This window comes from Neodiprion lecontei, chromosome 1, assembly GCF_021901455.1.
Source record: "Neodiprion lecontei isolate iyNeoLeco1 chromosome 1, iyNeoLeco1.1, whole genome shotgun sequence".
NCBI classification, from domain to species: Eukaryota; Metazoa; Arthropoda; class Insecta; order Hymenoptera; family Diprionidae; genus Neodiprion; species Neodiprion lecontei.
This window is the reverse complement of record NC_060260.1, coordinates 7,084,207-7,104,455: the sequence shown is the minus strand read 5'-3', so window position 1 is coordinate 7,104,455 and position 20,249 is coordinate 7,084,207. Positions and strand designations below refer to the sequence as shown.

Below are 20,249 nucleotides of genomic sequence, written 5' to 3'. Positions count from 1 at the left end.
CAATATCACAATCTGATGACACGAAATCCACAGACTGTGTTTGCAAAATTATTTCAAAACAGTCACATAAGCCTCATAGTCTTATCAAACGAAAGATTTTAGGCTGCGAAATAAAGACAAATTTAAACATTCAAGATTTATTTAGATTTTATAGCAACATTTGGTATAATTTTCATTTGTAGAATTTCTATACATATAGCGCTTATACTCAGACTGAAAGATAGACAATATTTGCTTTCGAGATAATGATGACATTTTTATCCCATAAATAGACCGTAGTATTATTTCGTAAGTATATTATTATCTTGTATTTATTTTTATTCTCATTTACAACGCAGATATCAGTTTCCTGTGATTCTTATTCACCACCTGGCTGTTAATATTCACTTGAAACGCAAACTTTACCCCATTTATTCATTAGGCACCTCCTTCCATTCATTGCGACGTGATTGAGTTTATATTTTCCCACGACAAAGTAATTATTCGCCACTGTATAAAGAATCATATACAAAACATATAAATTCCAGGCTAAAAAGAGTTGTAAGTATACCCTCAAATTTCATCAAAGTTTGCTAATTTTATTCTAATCTCTATTAAAAATTTTACCACGGAATTATTCTTGAAAAATTACTCATTAAATTCAGGAAAGTTAAAGAAACGTAATAAAATATCGGCAGATATTTAACTGTCTGATTAAAAATAACCTGAAACTCAGTAGAAATTTCAACGTTATCAATAACTTTGCAAAAAAAAAAAAATTGCAAAAAATTTCATATCATTGAAATTAATTATTTGATTAGTAAAATTTCCTCAGAACACTTGAGAAAGTGTTGAAAGTTAGGTGAAAACTGATTGTGACAAAAGGGGCAGAAATTTTCAAACACTTTCCATGGGGTTTGTAGGTACTCAATTTTTTGAGTAGCAGTAATTCGTAATATGATTTTCTAATTTTGAAAAAAGTTTATTCGAATTTGTGACATTTTTATAAAAACCAACGCACTTTTAATTTGATTTGATTAATTACTATTCGTATGTTTTGGTGTAGTCAAATTCTTTTACCTAAATCCCGAAATATTAGCAAATTTAATTGTAAACGTTAGGTTGGCTGGAATAATAAATTTAATTCCATAGATTCGTATCATTTGAATGGTCCTTATAACAATAGGACAAGTTATTCAGTTTGTCGAAAAATATGTGAAAATATGTTAAATCGAACCACAAACGGCGTCGGTTCGAATAAATTTTTCATTTCAAGTAAATCTAATTTACACTAGACAAACTTTGGATTAAATCGGCTGTAGTGTAGGTAAATCAGGCAAACATAATAAAACGACTTGATTCTGTAATGTATTCTTTTTTGGTGTGTACACGCCAGAATATCTGATATTTGAGTAGGATTGATACACGTCGGCGTTTTGATTTATACCTGATTGCGGCTTTTCAACTTTTGTTCAGTCTCTTTGTAAATTGCGTAACCGGCCTACTCTAGGAGATATCCTGATATTAGAAAATATGCCAAACGGCGCCGCGCTAATCTTTGAGAAAAGCTGGTATAAGGTCGATTGGGCGTCGAGTTGTCGCAGTTGACAAAACGAAATGAAAATTAAGAAAACATCGTAAACAACCCACGTGTTCAAATTACCGTATTTCCGTTTTCACTTTCGTATAGTTCAAATTATCATTCTGTACTTGAAACACTTCGATATACTACATGTAACAATATGTTTACAGTTTCCACAGCACATTTATTTTCAATTAAGTTTATACGGTACGCCTGATATTTTAACTACCGATAACAAAGGTGATGGTTGTATTATTATATTCAAGTTCACGAGTTAATCATTCATTATAGGTACGTAATACGAATTTTCTGTTCTTCTTTCTTTTCTGTTTTTTTTTTTTAATACTTACAACTGATTTGTCTAATTAATGATTCATCCACCCCATACATGATCCTCAAGTTCTTGATCCTTGATCTTGCGCGCAGCTAGCTGCGTGACTAAAATTTAACAATATTACCTGTCTCGCAATCATTGTACGTGTATAGGTACGTATGTAATTGTATTTACCTAAAGATTAAATGATAGTGATTCATTTTTTAAACAATAATTAGGGCGATATACCGTCATATTATTATAAAACTCAAGATTCGATAATCTCGGAGTCACAATTTGATTCTATTCCTACATCAATACGAATAATAATTGTAACAAGAATTTTGAAGAAAATTTTTCTTATCTCTTGCGATAATCCATCAAAACGCAATTATTACTGCCTAAAGTATTACAATTATAGGTAAATCCTTTTGATTTTTCATCCTCCCTTTTCTTTAACTGTTCAAAAATTCACTTGAGAAGAAAACAATGTGTCATTAAAATGCGACTTTACAAATAGTTATTGTCTTTTGTACATGGGTAGTTCTAACGAATTTTCAGGTCCACCCATTAATTCGGTTTTTAATGAAAAATATATGTGCACTACGGGTGTACCACGCATTATAAGATATTGAAATTCGTTCTTAAGCTTTGCGGAAAGCAGAAACGGTAAAAAAGATAAAATTCACAAAAGACAAAAGTATGTCGAAAGTGATCGTTACGTATCCATGTATATGTGTATGTACCTTTTCATTAAAATATCAGGGTGCGACACGTTAGTTTGATTAATTATAGGTACATATATTATTGCAATATTGTTTACTGCGTTTACATTTCGTAAATCCGATTACGATTTATATGTATTACGTATTATATACACATAATTTATATTCTTAGGTACACAATGATAATAATAATAATATTAGTAACAATAATAACAGTAAGAATAATTTTTATCCGAAGTGAATAATTAAATACACATATAATTAACGAGGAACATTTAAGGTAGGTTATACGTATTTTGATAATTCTATTTACATTCTTGTATGATGGTAGGACTATTATCATATGCGTTTCGTATATTATGCATATATATATTCATATATAGTATATGTGGTACAGGGTGACCCAGCATCAAGTGACCAAACTGACACGAGTTATAGATGCGGTCGAGCTGAGTAAATTAACCCGAAGAACGTGTAGTCTCTAGTATGTCTAAAATACTTTAGAGTCATACTAGCGAAATACGACCGGTTAAAAGAAATTCCGCTAAACGCCGGCATGTAGGCAACCCGAGTACACACCAGTCAACGGTTAGCGATCTAAATTCAGTGCCAAAAGTGTTTTCGCTATCCACTGCCTGCTGTGTAATCGGTTGCCTATATGCCGGCGCTTGGTAAGATTTTTTTTTAGCCGGTCGTATCTGGCGAATGCGATTTCGGAGGCAACACGTTCTTCAGGTTAATTTACTCAGCTCGACCGCATCTATAACTCCTATCAGCTTGGTCACTTGATGCTGTATAAATATATAAATATATATATGTATATAATATTAATTGCGTTAATTCAATGATATATCATATTTATCTCATATTTATGTGTATATAAATCTATACAAATTATCGCTAAATATGAACATACACAAAGATGTGTTAGCCAATTTCAAATATTATACACGTATTCCAAAACAAGAAGTTAAGACACATGAATAGTCGATATACCGATAGTAATATGCGTATCTATATATTTAAATAGGTACTAATGATTGATCGTACAATACACACCCACAATTTGTAATTTACATTTATAGTATGGGTACATAAAATGACACATTTTAAATCCTCGTAATACGATTGTCTATATATGTTGTATCTATAAATTTATCATGTATAATCTACTATTAGGAATGGTCCTTGCTTTACTTCCGGTACTAAACGCGTCTACGTGTAAATATGCGATGCACCAAATTTCAATTAAATCACGCGCTAGAAATATTTTTGCATTATCGTGTGTGGAATTGCCAGTGAATGGGAAATCGATCAAAGGTTTTTATTTCATTGGACGATATTTTATCGATTTTATCCGATACGATTCAGTGTCGGAAACGGCGAGTGAAATGAAATTTGATTTATCCTCGTTCTCGCTGTTCGATATCGTGTATTTTCTACTATCTTATCGTCCCGGAATCCGCGCACACTTACAATTAGCCTGCTTCCAGTGCATCGTATTAATACCTATACATGTATCTGCCATGTAAAATTACCGGTTATTTAAGTCACATGAGTTTACGTTGTGATATACAATATTGGGTAAGGTATAACATTATACGAAGTTGGTTGAAACATTCAAGAACTGTTACACATCCATAATATCATCCTCATATTTACAATCCTACCTATCGTGCGGTAGGTATATAGAATATACATACACGTATAACGGTATATGTATGTATATATTCACTACATCCTTTGACCAGCAAAGGAAATTACATATACGCTTGTACCTTTCACCATATAGTTATTTATTTATGCACGTTATTCCGTGCGTTAATATATTGTTACTGATTATTTGTATAAACATGGAATTTATACGATTTATAGATATCCGATTTATACGACGAAAATTATATTTTTTCTTACTGCATTGCATCCTATGCGAATTCTGTTTGAATAGATGACGTTTTGAAATTCACATCATGATTGATTGTTTTCCATTGTTAATTCATATACCTATATTTTTCATTTACTCTTCGAGTAGCACAGGACCAAAAATATTGATTATCATTATCCGTAGATATTAAATTATACTTACGCATCATATTCTAGTTAACTTTTTGTTTCCTTTATTCATCGAATTTCTTTTCCCATTCAGTGCTGGAGCAAAAATAACGCCGTAAAGGCAGAGCTGTTACATTTTCCTCAGAGCAGAGTAGCTCTCGTTAAATGCAATTATTTTATTAACGACCTGTTGACCTTAATCGCTTTACTTCAGATGCTACCTCATTTTAAATTATCCAGAACAATTTTTCCTACTGCCTTAAATTTTCTCACGACGAACAGGCGCGCGAATCAAATCAAAAACCGGTTCTTACACCGCGGCATTATTCTTAAACCTGGCGAATAAAAATAATTTCAATCAATTAAAATAATTTTTTTCAAATTATAATTACATATCCGTTGACTGCGTTTTTCTTTTGAACAAGCAGGTTTACGCGAATGATTTCTCAAATATTTTACATCTCATCGAAACCCGTCAATTTCTTCAAAAGCCGAAAGACTCGACGTGACTTTAACCACCGCATCGACTAAATTCCACGTAGTTCGTAGTTCGAATTTGTTTTCCACCGATGTTTAAGCTACCGGTATAGCGCACAGTCCGCAAGGTAACGGAATAAAAAAAAAGTCCCAAAGGATCAACAGCCGTCGATGAGTTGCGATCAGATCGTAAAACGATGCGAGATCATTCGATCGGCAAATAAATTCTCTCTCCCGAGTACACGCAAGTCCTCTTTCAAACTGCACCCTGCTTCAAACTAGGACATAAAAACCCGACCGATAAGAAATTATTAATCGCCAGGTACGAGGAGGATCAACGAGCGATCTACTTAACGAAGAGGTCCTTGAGGGTAGAACAGAGGGAAGGTTCGCAGTTCTCGGTCTGTTCCTCCTCCTTGGAATTGGCGCCTGAGAACCAAGTGGCGACCTTGCTGGGACTGGACCTCGGTTTGCTGGGCGAAACCCCGGCCGATTTCGAGGGGCCGGAAGTCGGTGTTTCGGGGCTCGGATCGGACCCCCGTTGAGCGGTGAGGAAGTCCTCTATCGCGCTCCCGAGTACTTGGGCGTCGACCTTGGTTCCGCTCTTGTCGTCCCAGACGACCTTGTGCCTGGTAGATTCGGGGGTTGGATTCGCGGCGACTTCCAGCGTCGGCGATAGTTTCGCCGGTTTCGCGAGGGGGTCGAAGATCTTTACGACGGTCGATCGTTCGTCGCGGAAGGTTACGGCGGTCGGTGAGGCCTCCTCGCCCTTTTGCTTCTTCGACATCGGCTGGTGCCGCTTTACGAACCAGCTCGACGGCGCCGACGGGTTTCGGGGCGACGTCGCACCCTGAGGCTTGTTTCCGGTCCCGTGGAGGATCGAGACGTCGAAGCTGTTCGACCGGAAGTCGACCAGCCGTCCCCGCCGCTGCTGATGATCAGCGCTCTTCGCGCCCGGGTCCGGTTTCGAGCCAGCATCCTGGTCCAGGCCGCAGCGGTTTATCTCCGTCGCCGAGGACGTCAGCGAGCTCAGAATCGAGATCAGGTCCGTGTTGGAGCAGACGATTCCCGCCGCCCCCGACACCCCCGACACCGGCGTCGAGGCTCCCGCCACCCCCGCCGCCCCAGACGGCAGCTTCGGCATCTCCGAGGCTCGACGACGGATCGAACCCGTCGCCGGGGGCAGCGCTCCAGCGATCGAGAAGTCCGAATATCTCCGCTGTTGCTGCTGCTGCGTGTATCTTTGTGCCGCGACGTTTCCTTCCAGTGGCTGAACCTCGCAGACTCGTTCGTGGGACGGCGTTTTCCACATCTTCATGCGCACCTGCGCCGGGGAAACGGTTGGAGAAAATTCAGAGATGGGGGTTGAAAGAGAACTTTTATCGAATTCGTGTAGGGAGCTACTTGGAATGGTTATTTTTCACGAGTCTCATACTAGGAAACAGTTATACACTGAGTATTTGTAAAAGTATTATACTCGGAAGCTACGGAGATCTTTTTAAAAATATAAAAATATGGGAATTACTAGAATTGACGAATATGAGTTTCTGCCCAAAATCAGACATCGTAGATCGATTTCTAAATGTTTGAAGCAAATTGAAATGAAGCACCGATATTTTTATACTTCTGATTTTTTTTTTTTTGTCAAAAAATCTTCGCGCTTTGCGAATATGATACAAAAATCAATAACAAGTATAGATTTTTGACCAATCAACTTCCTCAAGTGGGCCTAGAGGAGGAAATTCTTCCGGAACAAAAAACTCTTGGATTCAAAATTTCATACAGCTTTCTCTAACGGTCTATTACCATTTTCTTGATTTAGATTCAGAGGAGTTTCAACTTACGAAATTTTGTGAAGTAAAATTTAGCGCTACATTAACCTTAGAGATTAAAAAAAATAGGTGTACGTATATTTATTACCTTCGAAAGACTGAGATTCTCTCTACTCTGGTCTTACAATTTTTCATCGTTGTATCAAAAAATACTGAACTATCCTGTCAATTCTTTGTGACTGGCGGATTGTCAAATTTCAATGTTTGACGGTTTCTTGACCTATTCTAAGTCTAAATTCTAGAAAATGGTAAGAGAAGGGGTCAAATAATCTACTGAAGTTAATCAAAATTTGATACGATTTCGGTTTTCAATTGTTCACGATGAGGGGCACTTGAATTAGGAACTGGAAAAAATCAAGGTTAAATATTCGATCCAACAGTTATTACACAGTTAACGACCAAGTGAAACACTCGATCAGGAAAAATGGAAAATTCGAATTACCTGCAAATTATCAGACGATTGTGACAAGTCGGTATGCATCAGTATGGAACTGAACTATTTTTCCAGAGCAAAGAAAATTGAGTTAACCGCGCACGCTGTCGAATCTGTTGAATCGATCATTCCGCACGGATAGCCAGTAAAAAAATCACCCGAGAAGAGAATAGCGGAAGCGGGGCGTAAATTGCATCATTGACATGAACGGAAGAACAACGGAAGTGATCGAAAATCGTCGTGAAATGAGGCGAACGCAATTTATAGGAGCGGGGTTGGAGTTCTGAATTTTAAAAGTTTCGAAAGCGCCTAATTCAGATTTATTTGGTGGCGAAACTTGAAGTGAAGAAATAAAACTTTTACGAAACAACAAAGTTCCGAATGATCGGATATCAGACGGCTCAAAGATCCGGTATGCAAGATTCCGAAAATTCAAGTTACGATTGAGCAAAGTTCCGAAAAGTAGTTACGACAGTCTGAAAATTAAAATATACTCACACAGCGTAGTTTACTCAACGAGTGGTTGTGAAAAATCATAAAAACCGAAAATCAGAATTACCAGGATTCCGAACATAAAAATATCGAAAATGAAAAACAAAGAAAGATCAAACTGGTTAAATTTCACCAAGCCAGAAATTCACAGAACTGAAAATCTTCGATCATTTAGAATTTCGATATTTCAGAGTCTAAAATTTTTCCATTTTCGCACTTTCCGAAGTTTGAGCATCGGGTTTCCGCCCACTCGAAACTTTGATGTGTCGTCAAAGTTTGATTTCTTTACTTTAAGTTTCACCAGAAAAAAATTTGGAATCTGGCGCTTTCGCAACTTTTCCAATTCAGAATTTCAACCCCGCCCCAATTTACGAACGATCGTTTCAAATCCCCCCCTCGCGCTCCGAATTTCCTTCACGTCACGAGATAAATTTTCCTCATCACAGCCCTCGACTCACTTTCTTCGCCTTTATCTCCGCGATGTCGTCCATGATGTCCAACTGGAGATTGTGCGTGCTTCCGCTGTTGCTGGGCGGCAGACCGATGCTCGAAGACGAGTCCCGTCTGCTCGGAAGGATCCTCGGGGCTCCCATGGGAAATGCCGCGATGGACTCGCGCCGGTTCCGGCCGAAAAGAGTCGGCGGCACCCTCGATATCGTCACGACCGAGTGTCGACGGCCCCCCGGCTGTGGTGTCGGGGCCTGAGACAGCGTCGCCAGGAAGGCCGCTTCCCGGGGCGTCGGTCCGGAACCCTCTCCGCGTTCGCTGAGCCGCCGGACCTGTGCAAAGGATGCGAAATTGCGTGACCAAGGGCCGAGGGTCGAGGAAAAATCTTATCCTTCTCTATTGTCCGTTGAATGGAGGAAGCCGAATGGAGGAACATTGTTCCATATTCAGGTCGAAACGATTATAGAACGGAGGAGCGAAGAGAGGTTTTAAGGAGGTGACGCGACTTCGCCGAATGTGATGCCAAAATTGATAGAGGAAGAAAAATCGATCACTATTTATTTCAAAAAGGATAAGTTGACGCGATCAAGTTTCACGAATTTTGGTAAGTTCATTTTATACTAGGGGCGCATTTTGTAGCGTGGTTAGATTGAATTTTTATCCTTAACCGACTTTATTACGAAAGCAACCGTATTTCGTGAGTGATGAAACTTTCAAATAAAGATGGCTCAAACGATCAAGGTATTTTATTTTCTCAAATTTTTTTACCAAGATATAATTTGATTTTTGAAAAATCTTGTGTCTCAGTAAAAGTGAAAAAAAATGCTTCTTCTTCCGATGCTGAACCTGATTAGAATATTTTTCATCGCGGCAGGTTCAGTGAACCATTTGCAACAGCTGCTCGTTTGATATTGTCGATAAATTTTTAGCGTAAAAATGTAAAATAAGCCTGGAGTTCCCCCGTAAAATTAATGTATAAAACAAAAAATAATGATGAAAATTCGATTCAACTAATTTTTGGACGAATACACACGACTTCTTTCCAGCTCAAGCCAATTGGGCCAATGGTGTATTCGGTTACATTCAAGATTGTGATTTGAAAACTGACTACTTATCAGCAAAACGATGATGATGATTGAGAAATAAAAAATACACACATTACTGTACTTATAATTCCTGCGCCTTGTTCTCCGATTTCTAATTGTCATAAAGCGAGTGTGATTCCCTCAAAAATCTTTGAGACCCCATTATTGGCTACTTTGAAAATTCTTCGCCCTTCCTTATTTCGGATTGTGAGATCATTTCCATCCGGAGTCTTCACTCCGCCTCTTGTCGCCTGAAACCCGGATATCCGAGCTCACCTGCGACGCGGTGATACCCGAAGTGCACTGGGGCGTGGGAAGGGAATGTTTTCGCGTCTCTCGCCAGGGCGAGAGAAGATAAGGGTTGAGAGAGGGAGAATCCGGGTCCACACAGCGGGGCGGAGATTCGGTTCTTCGCCGTTCAGCCTCCTCTTCCCCCAGGAGGCTCTCCTCGACGACGATCAGAGGCTCGCCGGCGCCGCTCGAACTCCCGATGCTCATGCTGGACGAATACGATTGTCTCCTCATCTCCGCAAGCGAATTTCTGCAACATAATGACATCCCGATTCGCTACATAATCGTTTTTGGAGCAGAGAAACTGCGCGTCGGAATCATCGTGACATGCAAATCCGAGTGGGGATGAAAATATAGAAAGGTCAAAAAATACGGGGGTCAAAATATTGAATTTTTTGAGAAGCTAAAACTTAATTCATAGATTTCAAAGCCGAAGTATGCAGGAATAAAAAAATAAAAGGGTCAGAACATGGAATCCAAAAATATAGAATCGTCGGGATTCGTCTCGTTAATAAGAAAATCTTTTACAGATTCTAAATTTTGCCGTCTTATGCTTTCACCTTTCTGTACTTCCAATATTCTTTACTCGGTCTTTCTGAATTTTAATAATTCTACGGATAAAATTTTCACATCCTTGAAAATTCGGTATTTTCGTCCTTGTATTAACCGCACTTATAGTTTATTACCCCCAGTCAACAAATCCGCATTCTGTGGGTCAAATTACTTTTTTCAGGCAGCCTATATTATACGTCTTTAGTATCAATTTTTACTCGACTTGATCCTCTTTTCCAAGGATCCGACTGAATTTCGTTTAAGCCGGAGGCTATGGGAGAAAAACGTTTTACAAGACTCGAATCTTGGCTGTGTGTATCTTTTTTTTTTATCACTTTTTTCTTCATCTTCTTTCCTTTATCTTGCCGTAAAACAGTTTTCGCCTCTCAAACGTCTGTCAGCGACATTTTAAGCTCCCGGCTCAAGTACGGCAAAAAAGCTTCTATACTTGCTGCTTTTATCGTTGGCTGAGTATTCCTACGTCGCGCACTTTCCCGACATTACACAGAGAGATTTTCTACATTAGGCGTTTTAGGAGTGAGCAAAATAACAACACTCGAAGATGATCGTGTAACTACGGCCGAGAATTTTAACAACAGTCAAAGATTTACAATATTGTCGGATTCTTGGCTGCTGCCCAAGTGTGCGAAATAATTATGTTCGTAAATGGCAATTTTTCACGGAAACTTATCTTCTATATCCTGTAAGAGACACAATTCATCATAATCTTCAATTGCACACAACTCAATAAACTTTCTTTATTAATGCCATAATTATCTTTTGAAACAGCGCTAAGATTGAGCCCTGTTGGGTAATGATCAGTAATTGGGTCCACAAGTTTCCCGGCAGAAACTTTTAAATTCCCTTTGTAGAAGATGTGATCTACACATGTTCCTACATTTATCTTACTATTATTATCATATATAGCATATCCGCATACATTTATAATATGCATCTTATCGGTTGCCAAGCTTCCGCGCATATTATTATAACAGTTTTTTTCTGAAAGGCACTACTCGGCGCTTCCAGTTTGATAGCATTTTTATTTATTTATTTTTTTCATGTTTTTAATATTAGCATGAAGAATTAATAATTCAGATTTAAAGAAGCTTTCATTTTTACTTATTTCCTCAATATCATTAAAAGACAATTCTTCAATACTTATGAAATCAATCAATTTTCATAAAATGATTATTATATATTATATATCAAAATTGTAAAGGAACAAAAGTATAATTGTTCCATTTTTGCAGTATAGTTAACGTATATTTGAGGGCTAAAAATTCAAAAAGGTTTTTTTTTTTGCGCTTGTATATTTTTCCATGCGGATATGCACGATAAACATGTTATACGTAGGTATACAAGAAAGCGAAGAAGAAGTGAAACCAAACGATCCGAATATAAAGCGTTATTTGACATCAGGCATCCACGTTCTACGATAGGGAATAAATTCCAGACCAGCTTCTTGGTTGCAATCGATAAGCTTACAAGCTTTGACTTTTTTTCACGGTTCTACTGCTAGACTACGAAGAACCCTCGGTTATATTTCAAGTAGTAGATTTTATATGCATGAGAATTCTTATGATAAGTAATTGGAGAGAAATGAAATAGCACTCCAGCTGTTATTGCTAACATTGTTATTATCCGTTGCGTTAATTTGTTTGTGAATTTAAACGAAATTTATAAATTCAGATTCTCTAGTTGTAATTTATCAGTTTTGCAAATAAATTTCCATACTTTCAGGTACGAAATGTATAATTGTAGTGATAATTATTATACCTAGTATAACAATTTGGCGTTGGCGTTTGAATTGCTATGTATTATTTTTCACGTATCACTCGCAGATGCAATTCTTGTCGCGTGTGAAAAAGAACGCGAACAATGCGGTCGATGTACAATAGAATTTTTTTAAACCTCAAAATAAAATTTCGCGGTTCGAGGTGCGAATACCTACAAGTAACGAGTAAAATAAGCGTGTAATGAAAGCAAGCAAGCGAGTAAACGAGAAAGGGAACTGGAGCGAGGTTTTGAAAAGAAAAAAGGTTATTATCGGTTGAAAACTCGCCAAACAAGCAAACCAAACACCCCGGAGGCATAATCAACTTGCAAACGCTCAACATCAAAGGTCAATCTTGTTTAACGTTCGTACTGTATAATACAAAGAATAATGAATCTAAATTTTTATTGCTCAGCCGTGCCGTAATTTATTTCAATGGTCTCCCTTGAAATTCGAAACCGGTTTACGTGCCTTGCTAATTACTTTTCGAGAATCGGAACCAACAATCCACGGATAAGAAAAAAATGAAATATTTATGATCTTTCGAATTGGGTGAAATAGAAAATTTCCTAGAACGGATCCAAGGAAGACAACTGTTTTTAATTTTCCGTATTTTCGCACAGTTTGTTATCATGATTCATTCGTAACGTTGCGACAATAGTATTAAGAATCGAATACAAATATCCGAAATGATTTCACTGAAATTGTTAAACAATAAATGACCGCGTAGGTTGAACTTATTTTACCCGAAAAGACACGATCAATATATAAATATTGTTCAGATTTTTCACCGTGAATGTGAAAAAAGAGTTTCGTCTCTGGTACACGAGGTTTTTTTTCAGCAACCTTATAATGTGTTCAATGCTTTTGCGTAACGGATTCAATTTTGTACGTATAAATAAAAATGAGAGAAGAAAAAGAAAAAAAAAAAATAATCCAAACGATCGGTAAGGTCAGGTCTAAATTTGTTCAAACTTCCGAACATTGCGTTGGTCAAATTATTGAATCGGATCAAACAATTGATTCAGTCGAATGCAATTTCATTTCACGCTTAGTGAATTATATAAATCTGATTATTATAATGCTCCCTCGGTCACGCCAAATGAATGATCAAATTATACGTATATTAGATTAAAAACGATCTATGTGAGACCAGATGAGGCCAATATTTTTCCATTCGCATCCCCCCGAGTAATTCCAGCTTCCCAGCAAGTCTCGATGCACTCAAATACCTAGAATGAATTTAGAATGCAAACACATATACCGAGTCGCGAGAATACCGTAGAGTAACAAAGAGCCCCAATATTATTGCGCATTGATCAAGCTGCGTGAGTGATCCAGAAAACAATGACCGTATGGTGCGATATGAAATGGTCATCAAAGAGTGGGAAAGACGGGAATGCCATAAATTACTGGCAACTGTCAACTTTTGAATAAATACGCCAATCATGGCCGGAAAATTCATGTTCATCGTTCAGCTCTCATCGGCGACCAATTTTTTGTGAATTTGTGAATATACTTTCTACACTCACTGTTATAAGATACATTCGTCAATATGTGCCAATTATGTTACTGTTCTCTGTAACCGAATCGATCAATCTTTTGTCAACAGATGCTTTTACTACAGATATTATTATAAAACACATTTGTATTGATCTGTAATTTAGAACTGTGTCCACTTTTTTTCAATCCCCTTTTTTCGACCCTCGGGTAAATAGTTCAGCGACCATATTCGCAGCGTTTCCTGTACATAGACGGAGTCAACTAATTAATATTGATGTTTCATCTTTCAAGAAGCGCTAGTACGTGACCCGGCATACCGAAGCTTTATTGAAACGCTATGTCAGAGTTTCAAATCATACACCTACAGCTGTGGATGTAAATTTTTACCACCCCAAAACTTGGCTCCATTCGTTTTGTATACGTGTATATATACCTACCTTGTACCCTTTGGAACGCGGGTTAAAAAGTTTCGATAGCAAATTTAAGAGACCGTAGCTTTATGCCAGCACGTATTAATTCCCCGAAGTTACTTCGGCAACTTTTAATTGGGTATCGATTATCGGGTCTTCCACGTGAAATCGAGTTGAAAAATCGCGCGGGCTTGGTATTCATTCTTCTTCACAGACCTCGCGTAGGCAAATACTTCGTTACACTTTCAACCAATTATTACCATCGACTCTCTCCGAAGCCCCCAGACACGAATAATTTGGTGCCGGTCTGGTGCTTATCAATCATGCAATTTAAAATCAAGGTGAGTGTCCTTTTGTTGCTGAAAAATCGGGTATCCCGCCCTCTTGTTCTCCGTTTTCCAATTATATACTCGAAACATTTTACTTGACATTCATGCTACGAATATTACATACAACTCTTCAGAAATATCACCGCAACTTATTTTTACCACAGCAATTCCCTGCAATGGCATTTAAGAGAGGTATAATAATAGTTGTTGACAACCTTGGAAGCGTTACACTTGTGCACATCTTCCGGGTGTTTGAATCGATGGTTGCCATACCTACATCGGTCTAATATTAGCAACGTCTCTCCAACATACGGAGAGTGCATTGATAACGTCGTGAAACTGTGCCTTATTGTTAGTCGGAATGCTCAGCGTTCAATAAGCTTGGATTGGTTACGAGGCAAGAAAATTCACTGTTCGACAGCGGGGCGAGGTTAAAGTTCCGAATTTGAAAAGTTCCGAAGGCGCCTAATTCCGAATTATTTGATAGAGAGACCTGAAGTAGAGAAATCAAACTTTGAAGAAACTACAAAGTTCCGAATGGTCGGAAACCCGACGGCTCAAAGTTCCGATGTGCAAGATTCCGAAAATTCAAGTTACGATAGAGCAAAGTTCTCTGAACGAATCTTTGTTGGTTCTCCAAAGTTTAATATCTTCACTTCAAGTTTCACCGGCAAAAAATTCGGAATTTGGCGCTTTCGGAGCTTTTAAAATTCGGAGTTTCAACCATACCCCTTGACCGCAATTATTTCCCACAGCGAGATATATTACAACGATAATCCGATCCAGGGATGACGGTTTCCCAAAGTGGAACATTCCAGTTTCTAGTTCAAATATGGTTGGTATGTTTCCTCTGGAATGCGACAAGACTTTCGAGAACGCATAATAGGATTCGTTACAGTTATCTTTCGCAAAGGCAAACCGTGCAAGTGCATAATATCATACCGTACGCGTCTAGAGAATTTCCGTTTTCAGATATCGAGCAATTACTCTAACAAGAGACTAGAATTTTCAATCCCTACCAAGAATTTATCTCCCTGCCTCCCTCTCGCCTCGATGAAAAATAAGTTCTTGGCATTATTCTTTTAACGATTATCAACCTGCCGCCGTCGCTCAATCATGAAGTTAACTGAACTGTTGATTATGAGCTGCTGGAAGAAAAGGAACGTCACTTTATATTCCCAGTAATGTCATCCAAAGTCGCGCCTGATCTACGCATTCGATCTAGATTTTCAAACTGTACGAGTAAAACTTGATAATACAAGTATCGCAAAACAAACGAAAGTCCCAATATTGTGATATTTTAGCTAACAGAAGCTAAGTCTTCAACTGATTCCAACAAACGTGCTATTTTACTGCTTTTTAATCACCGGCGACGATCAATTCTGCAGATTGTATTATGAGACGCGTGATCGTATTCTCCGCGAAGAAACGGTTTCATGTTCTCCCCGATCTAAATATTGCCAAGCCAGCCGGTGTGCCTTGGCCATAAAGGGGGCCGATGATGATCGATAAGGTTCCCTATTGGCTCCTGCCGACCAGGCTAATATATTCGTGATTAAGCAGCGCCAATTATTTCCGGACCGATCGCAAATGATGATTGGACCGTGGACTTGATTAGCCGTGCGAAACAAGAGAGTTAACGATTACGCCAGGACATTTAGCGAAGTTCGTTCGGAGGAGGATCTAATATAGGGGAAAATTACAGGCTTGAAGCATCGCACTTTTAACTGGCGAAAGGCAGGCCATTGACGGAAATTTCCTTTTATAATACATTCGAAGTTTCAGTAGTTTTGGAAAATGGATTCACGCATCTTGCACCGGAATTTTAAAGAGAAATGAATTCTGTAATAAGAATATCGACAGTTTGGTATAATTTTCGTCCATATGTACACACTTTCTTCATATAGAAATTCAGCGCGAGCCGATCATGATCAACTTCTCGCAGTGGAAGAAAATCGGGTTTTGCGGTAAAAAAATCTATTATACTTGAACCGAGCGATGAATTTTTTTCAACCTTGGTTTCCGAAAGTTTTCCAGATCACTGGTTTCGAATCTGAGGTCAAACTTGGAAAATTAAAAATGCCGGATCGAACATGATTACCAAAAATTCTAACAATAGAGAGCCGATTGGCGGGCTACACCAATTTTCAAAAGTTGACCTCAGATTTGAAATCAGTGATCTCGAAAACTTTGGGGAACTAAGTTTCAAGAAAATTAATCTCCCGGTACGAGTTTAATAAATTTTTCACCGTATAACTCGATATTCTTTCACTCCGGTGCGTCGGTAACATTTTTCGCTAGTTAGCTCTGAATAGCACGGCCAGGAAGCTGCAGGAGCAATAAGCCATCTGGCAATAAGCTTTGCCACAGTCCGCCTCTGTCGATGTAGGTGTTACAGTATAGTCAGGTACACGCACAGAGTCAGAGTTTGCCGATGCTACATGTGTTCGCCCGCACCCCGTTATAGGTATACCTGTATTCTATATTCCATAATAATGGCGATACAGCTCTTGTATGCATTACTGCGTATGGCCATCGATTATTGGAGATTTGCGTCCTAAGCTCCGCTGGCTGTTTATTCAGTTGTCAGCCGGCTCTCACAATCAACCCCCCTTTCGCAATGTATCGCGAGATGAAATTGTTCTCTTCGTTCCTTCATTAATTTTTACGCCTAGAGAAATACACTTTAACCGGGTTTCTTCTTCTCCTTCCTTTTCTTCTTCTTCTTCTTCTTCTCGTACGATGATAATTTTTTACACTGACGGGGAATGATACTTATCAGGTTTTAAAACGTCTCGGTATACAAGGATATTGCATTTATTATACAGCTATATTTATTATCGCAAGTTGCAGGTCATCGAGATAATTTTGATACTTAATCTTTCTACAGTTACGCGGCTTCCGGCCGCCTGAAATTTGTGGTTTTGGGCTTTCCTCTGTACATGCTGAAAGAAGAAGAACAAAAAAGTGAACATCGACCCGAAGTACGGTAGACAACTTTTCTCTGTATAACGATAAGGTAAAAGGTACTCGAGGCTTGCTTGTCGGATGCTACATTATACCGCCACACCTACCATTACACTAAATCTGTATAATACATTATTGAGCAACGATGCGAAAAGCCTAATTACCGTTATGAATATAATACTGTAAAATGATGCAGTGGAGCCACGATTTCGTGAAACGTTGGTAAATGGGGGTTGAAAGGAGGAGCAAGAGTTTGGTGGTGGTGGTGGCGGCTTCTTCTTCTTCTCATCCTTGACTTGCCTCAGTGGCGGTGTAAAGAGAAGGGCGAGGCGAGGGATCCAAAGTAAAATTGGGGTTCAAGAAATCGAGGTTCCACTGTAATTATATGAGCTGAAGGGGGAGGAGGGGGAAATTGGATTTGTAGCCCGGAGTCCGGATCGGCGAGTCGAGGATCCTCGGCTCCTCCGTATAGCCAGAGGGCGATATCCCGACCCTGCTGGGCTGAGATGATGCACGATAAGAGGGAAGCATCAGATTTCCTTCATATTATACCCCGACCTTGACTTCACCTTACAATTTATCAAGTTATATAATACGTAAAACTCGCACCTACACGACCAAGTTATACACACGTACGTATGCACGTGGTAAATTGGGAACAGGTGCTAATTACCGGGATATTATGTTATCGCCCTTTCTTACCGGCCCACTAAAAGATATAAACTATGAATCGCACCGACGTCACTGAAAGATTTTGCAAACGATACGACCGTGCCTAGTGTCGCGCTTTTGCTTTTTAACGAATTTTATTCGCTGGTAGAGAGAAATTTCTAACATTTCTCAGCTATTTTCGCCTACTTCCGTAAATGGAAATAATAATTCTGGCTGGGAAATGAAAATGAGTTGGCGTTACTCAGATTATTCTTTATGATTATGATCACTCGCAATATATTTTCTTGTAACCATAATATTTGCGATACTTTAATGTCGGTGCTGGAATAAATTTTTGTTAACGCTTTATGAAGACAGACAAAAAAAAAAAAAAAAACTGCGGACAACCATAAGAATACTAAATAATTACTTGTACAAAATTTTTACCATTATCTAACAATATCGAAATCGTTATTGTTATTACACGCGTTTCTCTTCAATTTTCGATTATACAGTAACCACGTAATAAAAAAGACATTTTTCTATTCCGTAAGATTTTATGGCTTGAGATAAATTTTTTCATACCCTCCTCCTCCAATTTTGTGACAATTTTAATCTCGCGCGGAATCTTCCGCCGAGATTACGTTAGTCTAAAACTTGACGACAAGACAAACACCTCGATATTTCGTCCCCGTAAGTGTAGAACAATATTACGACGTGCGTGTTTTAATTCGCAGATGGAACTGCACGTTCCATTTTAGTTACCGAGATTTAAGGAGACGCGACGACTGTTGCAATTCCATTTCCTGCAACCGCCGGACGTAGAGTACAATATAAAGTACCGGAGCGGCTGTGCAGAGATTTTAATGATATTACCTCGGGGTAAAGACGTACTGGTCCCTCGTTTTCTTCAGCCCCCCCCACCCGGGGGTATTAAGCATCGCGAAGCTTTCAAGAGGGGATTTAAAGCCTTCCGATTCGGGAAAATAGTGAGAAGGTATATAAGCTATATATCACGTTCTACTGGGTTCCGATGCGATCCGACGAACACTTTGTGTGCTTAACTGTGTGCAAAAAGCTCGCGTTAAAGTTGCGTTTCTTGAAACGATACCGTTCAGCCGTTTCTTTGATACTTCGGTCAATTCGACCTCCGTCCCATTTGGCGAACGGAGTAGAACGACACGCAGCTTGCACATTTGCATGCCACATTCATCCCGCCGGAGCATCATCGATTTTTGGTCGTGTTAGTCGCGGTTTTATAGCGTCGAATCTCTGTCGATCGAAGGATGAAATAAAATTGTCGAAACTCAGTTGTAGAGTCGGAAGAGCAAGCCTTGTGGATTTTGCGTAAAAATTGTGGGAATATAAAAAAAAGTTCATTCAAACGATTTGGAAATGCTTAACGGGTCGATTAGGTTTACCAAATTGGGTTTGGACAAACATCTGATTTCTGTTTTACCTTCAAAAGGCTGATAAATAACGTTTTTGTAAATGTAAAACGCAAAAGTAAACCAGCCAATTTCGACGTCAGATTGACTCGAAAAAATTCTCTCCGTTTGAGATTGGATTATCCGATGTTATCCTCAAACCCGCTTTAGTTTCAAAGTTTGGTTTCCCTGGTAAACTCCTTCAAACTCGTGGCCCTGACGTTTGTATCAACTTTGCAACATTCCAAAGTTATTGCACGGAGCACCTTTGTGCTCAAACCTATTCGATATTCAAGTTAGATTAGGATCTCGTTTGCCCGTTGGAACGTGAAAGTTAGGCGTGAAATATAAACCCCGTATCGCATCCGACTGATTGTCTTCAAGTGATTACATACGCCCTACGCGTTAAAACTTTTTCGGAAACTAGATCGTCGTGTTTTTTCCTTGTACGATTGTGTTCATTTCTTACACAGACGGTGAGACGGCGGTTCTTGATTGAAACCGACAAACAATTACACCGAAGGTGTAATTTTCCTTCCTTCTTTTCCTTCTCTTCGTCATCGTCAATAATCTTTTTCTTTTTCCACTCACGCGAACAAAGGTATACAGCCGCGATAATACTCCGTAGTCTGAAGCTCCCCGAATCAATAAGACCTGCAGCGACAGATCGGTAATAAAAGTTACGTGACCACTTCTCGGAAAACTGTTTCGTTCCTAAATGATCACTGGATCACATTTCGACCAAGTGTGATTACACCTTGCGGCCAATTTACGCCTCAGTTATTCGACCCACTTCTTCGTGACAACCGATACGCAACATTGTCTCTTTGACTTTGTATTTGATTAAGTAAGTGTACCAGTCATTGATCCTCAGAAATCACCAAAAAGTAAATATGCAGTGTCTAACCCTCTAGCAACTGTCTTC

At 38.8% G+C, this 20,249-nt stretch overlaps 1 protein-coding gene across 4 annotated transcripts in view; it reads right to left on the bottom strand.

The window, feature by feature from the left end:
- Nucleotides 1-182: 182 nt before the first annotated feature.
- The window catches only part of LOC107225150, a 51,628-nt gene continuing 31,561 nt past the window's right edge, over nt 183-20,249 (bottom strand). For all 4 annotated transcript variants that reach the window (XM_046742727.1, XM_015665507.2, XM_046742735.1 and 1 more), the window contains 3 exons: nt 9,694-9,958; nt 8,344-8,664; nt 183-6,452 (listed from right to left, as the gene is read on the bottom strand). In XM_046742727.1, coding sequence (XP_046598683.1) covers nt 5,475-6,452; nt 8,344-8,664; nt 9,694-9,958 — 1,564 coding nt within the window. In that variant the 3' untranslated portion in view covers nt 183-5,474. The remainder of the gene's footprint in view (nt 6,453-8,343; nt 8,665-9,693; nt 9,959-20,249) is intronic.